Source organism: Lissotriton vulgaris, unplaced genomic scaffold (assembly GCF_964263255.1).
Source record: "Lissotriton vulgaris unplaced genomic scaffold, aLisVul1.2 SCAFFOLD_369, whole genome shotgun sequence".
Lineage (NCBI taxonomy): Eukaryota > Metazoa > Chordata > Amphibia > Caudata > Salamandridae > Lissotriton > Lissotriton vulgaris.
Window position 1 is genome coordinate 1,119,308 of NW_028254839.1, and position 12,266 is coordinate 1,131,573.

General features: G+C 46.2%; 2 protein-coding genes across 2 annotated transcripts in view; both read right to left on the reverse strand.

The window, feature by feature from the left end:
• Positions 1-6,192, reverse strand: part of LOC147659403 (uncharacterized) — a 40,573-nt gene extending 34,381 nt beyond the window's left edge. The window contains exon 1 of the mRNA XM_086951767.1: positions 5,246-6,192. Within this exon, the coding sequence (XP_086807893.1) occupies positions 5,246-6,192 (947 nt within the window). The remainder of the gene's footprint in view (positions 1-5,245) is intronic.
• Positions 6,193-8,049: 1,857 nt separating this feature from the next.
• Positions 8,050-10,956, reverse strand: LOC147659404 (uncharacterized). The gene is given in 1 exon segment (XM_086951768.1): positions 8,050-10,956. A coding segment is annotated over 1 exon segment (2,907 nt).
• Positions 10,957-12,266: the final 1,310 nt, after the last annotated feature.

Genomic DNA, 12,266 nt, shown 5'->3' on the forward strand with positions numbered 1-12,266 from the left:
GATGCGGGGAGAAAACCCGAAACTGCTGCGCTGGTCCATTTCCCTGCAGGGGATGGACTTCACTGTGGAGCATCGCCCCGGCAACGACCACGCCAATGCTGACGGCCTGTCCAGATTCTTCCGCCTCGGTGAGGAGAACCCCCAAGAGGATGGGTGACTCTCCCCTGCCTTCAGCTGGGGGGGACGCGTGTTGGACCCGGCCTCCTGGCGTGGTCCTACCCCTCCCCGCATGGCGGGCCCAGGACGACATCTGCCCTCCACCCAGCCTCGGGCAGCCCTTTTGCCCGACACTGCACGCCCCAACATTGCTGGTCCGGTCACCATACCGGACCCCCACCACCGGCCTGACCCCAGCGTAGGCCCATCGCGACCTAAGCACGAGGCCGTGCCCGACTCCATCTTGGGCCCACCACGTCACAACCCCGCGGTCCCGGCCCAGGCCCCAGCGAAGCCCCGACATCGAGGCACCAAGATCCACCCAGGTGGTCGAGTGGCCACTCGACAGATCCCGGAGGAAGAGGAGTTACGATGGGCCTCCAGACGTCCCCGGACGCCTGGTATCGATCGCCCTCCGGCCTCCCTGGGCGCTGGCTCCGCCCCCCTGCTGGGTGTCTGGACACCATCAACCCGGCCCCTCTGGCCCCCAGGCGCGAGGGTCCGGACATCAAAGTGTGGTAAATAAATAATTAAATACCTGTACTATTTTTCGGAATAATTAATTAACAGATAGCTCAATAAATAAGGGTCAAGATTCGAGGTAGCTGGAGTTTGCAGGTTTTAATACAGCATAAAGGACAGCAACAGGACAACCTGCACGGGAATAGGATGGCAGCTGCCGGGGGGCATGATCGGGACAAAAAGCATAACTTTTAATAACAGTGCTGGAGTTCTGGACTTTTTGGTTCTGTCCAGAGGTGTCAGGGATAACACCCGAAGACCCCGGAGTTCTACCTGTCTCGGTGCACAAACAAACAGAAACACGGGCTTCTCGATGGTGGCGTCAAAGACCAAAGGTTTATTACTGCAGGGACACAGAAGTCACAGAAACTGCACACGGGCAGTGTCTAGGAGCCTGTTCAATTTGTACAAAGAGGATTACTCCTTAAATACTAAATATTCTGCTCGGGGCAAATTCTTTACATGTTACCACAGTTCTAAACATTCGTGTCTTAAACAATAAATATTTGGCGTTGCACAGGAATCGTTAACAGTATCTGATGTCAAAACATTACGAATGAGGGGTTCCCACTATTCCATCATAATCCCATGTCAATTTCTCATTCAAGACCCGGACCGCCTCATCGTAAATTTCGTTACCTCCCCCTAATAAAGGCCCAGAAGGAAAGGAGCAGAGCCAGGTGCAGAAGATAGAACAGTAGGATAAGAGATGTTTGTAGGTTGTAAATGGGCAAGGCTACCAGCTCCGGCCGCCTAATCATGATCAGGCCAACGGACACAAGAACCAGTATAGCAGGACTGGCCTCAGGCTGGGGAGGCAGCTCTTGCCGAGTCATGCTGCCACAGCGTTGCTGGCCTAAGGTGCACGTGTCACTGGCAAGGTGAATCGCCGGTTAAAGCCTACGTGTCCTTAATTGAGAAGAGGTCATTGCGTGTCCATTGACTATGTGAGGGCAAGGAATACAAAATGGCTTCCGTGTTCTAAGATGGATGCCACGGGTAGATCAGAAATGTGTTCATAACAGGAGTGCTCTTGCTCGTAGTATAGCGAAAACACCAGGGTATACTAAATGGATCATTTGCGGTTCACTGATACCAAAATTATGTATTTGCGACAATGTTATAAACACGGGTTAAAACCGTCACGGAACCTCAGTGCACAATATATATAGTTAAACAAAATACATAGCATTCAGTACAGTAGGCGTAGCAGTGGGCGGGGTTTGTAGCAGTCGCGAAAGATAAGGCAGAAAGTAGGTGTAACAAGGGGCGTGTACATAGACATGTGATGTAAACGTAACAGAATATGTCATAAATGGGGCGGAAACATGGAGGGGGCTACCTAAGGAGCCGGGACCTCTGACCTAGTGGTGCGCGCAAGCTGGCAATGACATGTTACTAGGAGGAACTGGGGGCTATGACTTCTGCGCTAGAAGAGGAGACGAAAGTCTGGAGTGTCAGAGCGACATGTACCTAAACACTATGTAGTATCTGATGTTTAGAGAACATGTTGATAGAATCCAAAAGTTATCAGGGCAAAGGCTAACAGACTCTAAGACAGGTGCATGCATTATTCTACATGTAGTGCGGGTGCAAGGAATATTAAATGACCATTAATACAGTATTTCTCTTACATGGAGACGTAAAGGCTAGACCATGACGGAAACTATTGATGCGATTCAGTAGCTTAGGAATGCAGAGAAGGAGAGCTGGACTGATAACTAGAATCATAACATACTCTTGGCAGACTGGCAGGCAGAGCCAGGCCGAGCCGGGCACTGTGAGGCAGGAAGTAAGTGAAGGGTCAGGGATACAGGTGGGGGCTGCATCGCTCCTCGGAGAGGGTTCAGGAGACAGGAGCTGAATCTGGTGTCCGGGCCCTTTTGAGGCCTAGAAACGGGGACTTTTACTGAATTAACGTGCACACTGTAAAACGTGGCAACATAACTTTACATAGGCCTGATATTCGTTGTATTCACGAAGACTGGAAACTGGCATACTAGAGATGGACACAACTGTAATTGCATCTTTAATCGGTCATGGGGAATACATCTGCATATTAATCATGCACATATAACATAAGATGGGGAACACGTAGGGACACAGAACATGGCAAAATTTACTTTTCCACATTCCCTCCTTGTCACTACGTTTCCATCAGGAAACATCAATATTCATGATACCATCTATCATTTCATACAGTATCATTTGCTCGTCTCGAATTGTCTTGGAACGGGACTTAGGACTGGGACTAAGACTAGGAATACAGGATGTAGCACAAATGCCGCAAATCGCAGGGCCACATTGTAAACAGAGGCAGCAACTGAAAATGATAATTACTGCTATACCTAGGAATGACAATACTTTCCATCCCCAGGCAGAAATTATACTCCAGAGCCAACCGGACCATGTCCAGGTGCCTGGATTCTGGTGTAACTGATGGGCAATTTTATGAAGTCTGGTTATAGCTGAATAAACAGACGGCGCGCTATTAGGAATGAAAATGCAGCAACTAGATCCGATGACTCTACATGCTCCTCCTCTATCGGCCAGTATGACGTCAAGAACGAGACGATTTTGGAGCACGACAAATGTCATAGCAGATTGCTCTTCGGTTAAGTTACCTAGAGCAGAAGTAGTCTCATTCACTACTGCTTCAAGGGTTCTGGTTAACCTACGGATTAACTTACTATTCTGGACGGGGCCTAAAAAGAAGAAGAAACCTTTATTGAAGTCTTGATATTGTTCTAGAGCAGTTTCAGTTTGATCGACAATTGGGGACTCGATCTCCCTTCTATGTCTAATGTGTACTAGATGTGTGTTTCTATGATAATCGAATGGGGCTAGAAAAACTGGTGGCAGTAGGAAGGCAATGTAACAGGTTCCATCCCAGTCGAGGGGCAGACGAACATATGCGGTCTGACCACAAACAAAATATGAATGACGTGAGGCTTTGAAAATAGATTTCCCACTGTCACTATACTTGACAATAGTAGTACAATCACTATGTCCTACATGTGCGGAACCATTCTTTCGGACACATAATTCGCCTTTGACTGGTAGTACTGAAATTGCAGGTAAATCTGGAGTAGTATCGGACTGAACATTCAGGACCATAAAATTCGAAGAATAATTACCTAAATTATAAACTTCATTTTCTAGATCTAACCCTGTTCTATGGGTGAGACCTTTCTCGTCTGGAAAACATGTACTATTCAGAAGGGACATATCAGTTGAGGATGACGTTAACGTGGACCATGCTCCACACGAACCATTATGTGAAAACGGATAAGGAAAGAGTGGCAGAACTCCCTTCGGTGTCTGGAAAGGGGGGAGTCGACCACACACCCAACAATTAGTGGCATTGCTGGTCTGGTGTGAATAGTGCAACATACGGATAAACGTGTTATTGCGCATAGCAAGACGATAGGATAGCTCGTGAGGAGGCAGATCACTAAATGTGTGCTCTAGCGTAGTATTAGAAAACTTATTTACATGAGAAATTGGAAAACATAAATGCAATGCATAACTTGTGCAGGTAACCATCAAACTCAAAAATAGAAGAAAACATAGAATAACGATACATCTGATAGAGTTTTGACTAACTCTCTCACTATGGGGGTCTATCTCATACATGTCAGAAACCTGTCTAACCGTTTCACCCGAGGGGGACTTAGACAATTAAACTGGCTGACTTATTTTACTAGACCGGAGTTTTAACTTATACTCCTGCTGCGGAGTTTCCTCTAACAGGGGAGGCTTGGAATCAAAGTTTGTAGCGGGACAGTCCTTAGAAATGGAAAAGTCTTTGGAATTGTCATTAAAAGTCTTTTTCCGGATGCCATGAAATTTCTTGACGTGGGACAGATGGACCCAGCCCTTGCGGCCTTCCAACTTCAAGGCCGTGCGGGTGGTCAAAAGGACAAGTTGAGGTTGTTTCCAGCGGGGCTCCAGCGGACTTGAACGATCAAAGTTCCTCACAAGGACCAAACTTCCTGGAACGATTTCATGCGGTTTCACCTCGGTATTGTCTGGAAATGCGGCGGCAACCTGTGAACGACAAGAGTGGAGTGCAGACATCAAGGAAGCTAGGTAACCTGTCAGCATATTACTGGAAACATCTGTAATACTTCGGGGTCTAGGTGTACCCCACATATTAGGGGGGCGGCCGAATACGACCTCATAAGGGGACAGACCTGATCTGGAATGTGCAACCATGCGCATATAAAATAGGGCGACTGGCAGAGCTACTAGCCAGTCTAAACCTTTCTCTTTACAAACTTTGGCGATGCGGATTTTCAGAGTCTGGTTATGTCTCTCTACGAGACCTGCTGCTTCAGGATGGCGTACACAATGAAACTTCCACTGGTACCCTAACAGAAGGGAAACATGCTTCATGAGTTCGGATGAGAATGGCTGGCCGTTGTCAGAATACACGACCCTAGGGAGTCCATAACGAGGGAAAAATTCACGAACCAACTGCTTGGCAGTGGTCGCGGCTGTGTAATCTGGAACTGGATATGCCTCCGTCCACCTGGACAAAGCACATACAACTACAAGGACATACTTGAAACCTCGACATCGCTCCATCTGAATATAATCCATCTGGAGGACCTCAAAAGGGTGGTCAGGAGGCTGGAATCCCCCTTGTTCCACCGGGACACTTTTACCTGGATTGAACTGACAACATATCATACAGGTACGGACTTTCTGCTTGGCTGCAGCTCGTAAATGCTTGTTGAACCAAATGTTCTGGATACTGTCTAACATGGCTTTTTCTCCTAAATGTGCAGGACTATGTGCGGTATTAATAATGACTTGGACCATTGAGTCGGGGAGAAACCATGTGGCTTTTCCCTTCGTCAACCATCCCTGATCTGTCTGGACCCCTCCTTGTTCGGACCATTTCTTGATTTCATCGGGAGTAGCATGTGACTGGATATCTATGACATCTTGTGTGGGGTCCTTAACTGTCATACATGTAGTCGGATCCGGAGTGTGTGTCAGTGTCATGTTAACTGGAATGTCTGGAGTCTGGGCTGTGAGCTTGGCTGTTCGATCTGCTAGATCGTTACCTTGGGAGATGATGTCAGTGACTTTCGTATGTGCTTTGCACTTCATGATAGCGATAGCTGTCGGTAAATGTATTGCATTTAACAGAGCTTGAATGAGGAGACCATGCTGAATCTTGGTTCCATGAGAAGTCATAAAACCTCTTTCTTGCCAGAGCACTCCAAAGTCGTGTACGACTCCGAATGCATAACGTGAATCTGTGTAAATATTAACTTTCAGGTTCTTGGCACGTATGCAGGCTTGGGTCAGAGCGACTAGCTCTGCTGCTTGAGCGGACAGGGTGTCAATACGGTGTGTCTCAATAACTTCAGTGTCAGTAGTCACTGCATACGCGGCTACTAGTTCTCCTGTACTTGTTCTCATACATGAACCGTCCACATAAAGTGTCAGGTCGGGGTTAGGTAGTGGAATATCTGTCAAGTCTTGTCTTGGCTTTGTCATAGTGTTAACAACTTCCACACAGTCATGTGTGGCAGGATTTGAAGTAACTGACGGTAACAGTGTAGCTGGATTTAAAACGTTGCAGCGTCTGATTTCTATGTGTGGCTGGAACAGTGTCAGTTCATAACCTGTTAAACGTGCAATTGTCAAATGCTGAGTCTGTGTTCGGTTTAAAAGAACTTCCACGGAGTGTGGGACTTGTACTGTCAGGGAGTGTCCTAACACTATGGAATCACGTTGTCTGATAGCTAGTGCTGTGGCTGCAACTGACTTGAGGCACGCAGGCAGAGCCTGGGCTACTGGATCTAATGTGCTCGAAAAATAAGCACAAGGCTTGTATTGTCCTGCTTGATCTTGTGTGAGAACAGATAATGCTGTACCTTCACGTTCTGTGACAAAAAGTGTAAAAGGCTTACTGTAGTTCGGTGTAGCTAGAACGGGTGCTTGGCATAAGGCTTTCTTTAATTCATTAAAAGCAAGTGTATGTTCAGATGTCCAAGGGAGGACAGTCGATACGGCTGCCTCCTGTGTCGTTAACTGTATCAGTGGCTTGGCTAGAAATGCATACTGGGGAATCCATTGTCTGCAATAAGAAGTGAGGCCGATAAAAGCTCGTACCTCCTTCTGGGTCTTGGGCTGAGGAAGACTCGCTATTAACTGGATACGGTCAGGTGTCAACTGCCTACCCCTCTTGGACAGTAAGTGTCCTAAGTAGACCACTTGCTGGACACAGAATTGGAGCTTCGAAGGGGACACCTTGTGCCCCATCTCGGCTAGGAAATACAGAACTGTAAGTGACGCACGCTCGCAGTCACGTTCAGAGCGGGCTGTGATCAGTAGATCATCGACATACTGGAGCAGGGCAGTGTCAGTTGGCAGGTGAATATTGTCTAGTTGTCTCTTGAGTGCTTGACTGTAAATACTAGGACTTTCTGTGAAACCTTGAGGAGCTCGTGTGAATTTATAGCTCCTTCCATTTAAACAGAATCCGAAAAGGAACTGGCTGTCTGGATGAATGGGAACACTGAAAAATGCATTCTTGAGGTCTATGACTGTGAAAAATGTGGCTTCGGAATCAATGGCTGTCAATAGGGAAGAAATATCTGGAACAACTGGGTACTGGGGAATGATACATTTATTAAGTTCTCGAAGATCAATCACTAATCGATATACTGGAGGTGCATTTGGATCAGTACGTTTCATGACTGGAATGATAGGAGAATTACATACATTGGAGTCAGTTTCTACAACCACTCCTTGAGCAATGAGCTCGTCAATAATTTTGGATAAGGCTGCTACAGCCTCAGGTGGCAATCTGTACTGTCTGATTCGTGGTAATACCACACCTTGCTTGAGAGTCACACGATGGGGTGTGATTTGCATGAAACCTACATCAGTTGGACCTTGCTCCCATAAATGCTGCGGGACATTCAGTAATCTTGGATCAAAATCACGTAATACATAGTGACCCTTAAAGTCACGTAAAAACAAACGTATTCCTTCTGGGGAGCAGCAAATAACTGCACCTAATTCTTTCAATGTCTTAATACCTAACAAATTTTCTGGACATGACTTCGTAAGTAACAGATCAGTAGTTCGGGACAATGGACCTACTTCTAGAGTAACTGGTTTGGAAATCTCGTTAACTATTGGCTTTCCTGAAAATCCAAGGGAAACATTTCTAGAGCCTGAGAGCGGAGCCCCTGGAACCTCGTCATGACTGATAGTAGTCCTACTTGCCCCTGTATCAATCAGAAACTTTCTGTCTTTCCCTAATACTTGACTATGAACATAGGGACCCTCTTGATCTACAGGTATCTCGATGAGAGGCAAGCCTACCTCCCTCTCTAGGCTGTTTCATGAATACTGCTGGTATTCTGGATACTCGGACTGTGCATACTGGTACATCTGCTGTGTAACATGCTGTGTTGCAGCTATAGGCTGCGGTACTGTAACTGTCTGTTGTGCATTCTGTGGTAACTGAGAAGTCTGTGAAACTTGTTCTTGTCTAGGCGGACGTGGTCTTTCTTTAGTTTTACCAGTAGCTATGTTGTGTTTCAGAACTGCACACTCGTTTATAAAATGACCTGGCTGTTTACACTAATTGCAGGTCCCTTTAACGGGACCTGCAGGATGACTGGCTTGATTCATACCCCTCTTCTGACTGTCTTGAGGAACAGATTGTGCAACTAATACTTTCATTTTCGTGTCTTTCATACGTTTCCTTTCATGATCTTGCTCTTCTCTGATTCTATTCTGGTGATACTGGAGCATCTGTAACATTTGGGACGGAGTATTAGCTTGCCATGTACTTTCGACTTTCAAAACTCTATTTTTAACTTGTGGACTTGAATTCTCGACTAGTTTAGTAACAAAAAGATGAGGGTATGACTCACTACTCGTCTTCAAACCACTGTTGATGATAAAACATTTCTCGAATCTAGAATAAAAATCACTAGTATCTTCGTCTTGTTTCTGTTTACAGGCTGAGATTGCATCCCAGTCTTCCTTTTTCGTGGCTAGTAATCTTGGCAAAACTTGTATTAACAGTTCGGGCAATTCTTTACATTTGTCTCCTAGACCGGTACCTAGTACACGTATATTATCTTCAGCTTCTAGAGCTGCCCAATCTATCTTTTTCTCTCCCACCTCCCATTCTTTTTCCTTGAGTTTTTCATATATGCCCGCAGGCAACAGAACCTTTAACATTTTAATTATATCTGGATACGTGTATTCTCCCATACGGAGCATGTCTTTTAATTCACGGTGGAACCCTGCTGGATCTTTATCGTGACAGGGAATTAACTTCTTCATCTCTAAGAGTTCCATCTTTGTAATCGGGGTGTAAACAAATACTCGTTGCATTTCACCACCCTGTGTCCTAACTGGGTGTACTTCTCGTAACGGATGCTGTCTGTCTATGTAAAATGGTTTACTTTCTGGAGGTGAGACATGAACAAAATGCGGGTTCAGGAACGTTCTGTATTTGTGGCGGTGTTCTAGAATGACACTAATTAAATCGGTACCTAGACCTTTCCATCTATACTGTAGTAACTCGTTCAGAACATCATGTAACGGACCTGGATCAGAATGCTGACCCTCATACAGAGTGATGAGGTGCTGGATCATATACATACCCACCAGTCGCTGCTCGGCTGGGGGCAGTTTCAGAAACATTTGTGCCACTATTTCGTCTGGAAAAGTGGTAGAATCAGTAATCCATCGGACTGCTGATCGGACTAGTTCTTGCTCGTGCATGGTATTAAGTTCACTATAACCGATTCGTGATTTCAGAATGTGATCGGTAGCTTGAAATACTTGCTCTAGAGAACCTTGTTCTGGTGCTGGAAGAGAGAAAACTTTCTTGTGTTCTAGACGTGAATGTCGGTCGGAAAGTCGAGTTCTACCTACATACGCTATTCTGGAAGGATTCTCATCGTCTACCTCTTCACTAGAAGAGTCGTTTTCTTTCTCGCTTACTTGTGCTGCTTTACGTTTCTCGTGTAACCTTATTATTTCCTTACGAATTTTCTTGTACATACTCTCTATACTACTGAGTGTCTTGTGTCTTCCCTCGGCTATATGATCACTCCATTTCGTCAGAGCTCTCATTTCGGTCGGATCTTTAGTCGGATAATCTTGTTCCCTTATTAAACAATTAATTAGAAACTTTAATAGCATGAGCTGAGTCTCAGCTTTCCTTAAAGACATGACTTCGCCAATACTTTCTGGATCTGTTCCTGTACGAATGAAACGATATATTCTGTCTAGATCTTCTTTCATATTTGGTAGGGTGTCCAAATACTCGGTCACCCGTCTTACGCGTAATGAATATATAACCATACTATCATCACCTGGGACCGGATCATAACGGCATTCGGTGAGAGCTCGCCTGATATCTGCAACGGACTGATGTTTGGGCGTGCGCTGTAACGCACGTTCATGTAGCTCGGCTAATATTACACGTTTGTGTGGCGGCGGGGTACCAGGAGGACCTCCCCCCGCGGCCCCTAAACTGGAATCGTCGACTGATACTCTTCGTGCTGGCAGAGTGACCGATGTAGCGGGTACTTGTACTGTGGGCTGGACCGGGGGTACCGTAACGGGTGCCCCGGTGGCTGGAGGAGCAGAAATTACATTATTTGCAGGAGCTGGCGGAACAGGATTTGCATATTCTGGGACTGTGTCGTCCAGATAGGACGAGAGAAAAATATCAGCTGCGGTCGGTTTGTGACGTAGCTTGGTCGGAACTAATGGTGGCGGGAAATTACTGGATGCCTCCGGGGTTGCTTTTGGCAAGCCCTCGGCAAGAAGAGGGTACATACCCTTAATAAGGGCATTCCTCTGTCTGTCTGACTGTTCGGTTTTAACTCGTTCACCTATTTCGATTAATTCCCTTTCTTGGGCTCTTTCTGAGGATTCTCTACTTAATTCTGACTTTCTGATTTCTTTTTCGGTTCTTTTATGAGATTCTTTGCGCCATAACTCGATGGCATCTTTCTGTGACTGTCTGGCTTTCTTTTTCCATAATGCTTCTTCTACTCGCATGATGCACTCGGCATCCCATGTGCCTGATACAGGCCATCTATATTTCTCTTCTAATTCCTTAGTGTACTCGACCCATAGATCTAGATATAATATGGCACTTATGCCATGCTTGTGATACATAAAATGACCTGGACTGTCCCTAGGCGGGACAGGAACTGCTTCCTCGAGCAGACCTTTTCTAGTTCTTAACCGACGTAACTTGGAGAACAGAGGCATGACGTAAACTGGGATCTGGACACAATACAATACACGATAAACACAATAATGACTTGAGACTGATCACTCATACCACGACATTGAAAAACACATTGAAATGACATTTAAAATAACAGTTCGGACAGAAACATTACCTGGAATACTGAGAACAGAAACACATGAATTTTCTCGAGAACAGAACTTACTAGAATTACTAGATGCACTGCTGAAACAGTACGAAACATACCGGTCCCATAAAGAGACACGTCAGGACCCGCATCCACCTAGGTGGACACTTCGTGTTGGATTTGCGTACCCAAACCCACGGACCAGAGACAAATTAATTGACCCTGTCTAGATACTACCCCAGCAACGGTACTCACCGGGCAGCAAGAACGGAAGGCCTCGGACTGGACTGGACTGCTACGACGACGGACTACGAACTTCGGACTTCAGTTACAGGTGGGCCTCCGGATACCTCGGACCTTGGACTCTCGGCTTGGGCTCTGGTCGGGACTCGCCGCGTTCCTCCACCGCCTCGTCTGGATGCTGGACCGCAACCTCCGTCTCCTCCGTGGGCCTGAGGGATACTTGAAGCAGAAATATCTGCACGTGCACGGTATGGTTCCGTCACGGCTGCAGAGGGTCAGGGGGCTTGCGTGGCTTCTCCGGCGCGTGGGGAAAGGGCAAGTCCCTATTCGGGCGCCATTATGTGGTAAATAAATAATTAAATACCTGTACTATTTTTCGGAATAATTAATTAACAGATAGCTCAATAAATAAGGGTCAAGATTCGAGGTAGCTGGAGTTTGCAGGTTTTAATACAGCATAAAGGACAGCAACAGGACAACCTGCACGGGAATAGGATGGCAGCTGCCGGGGGGCATGATCGGGACAAAAAGCATAACTTTTAATAACAGTGCACAATATATATATAGTTAAACAAAATACATAGCATTCAGTACAGTAGGCGTAGCAGTGGGCGGGGTTTGTAGCAGTCGCGAAAGATAAGGCAGAAAGTAGGTGTAACAAGGGGCGTGTACATAGACATGTGATGTAAACGTAACAGAATATGTCATAAATGGGGCGGAAACATGGAGGGGGCTACCTAAGGAGCCGGGACCTCTGACCTAGTGGTGCGCGCAAGCTGGCAATGACATGTTACTAGGAGGAACTGGGGGCTATGACTTCTGCGCTAGAAGAGGAGACGAAAGTCTGGAGTGTCAGAGCGACATGTACCTAAACACTATCTAGTATCTGATGTTTAGAGAACATGTTGATAGAATCCAAAAGTTATCAGGGCAAAGGCTAACAGACTCTAAGTCTGGTGC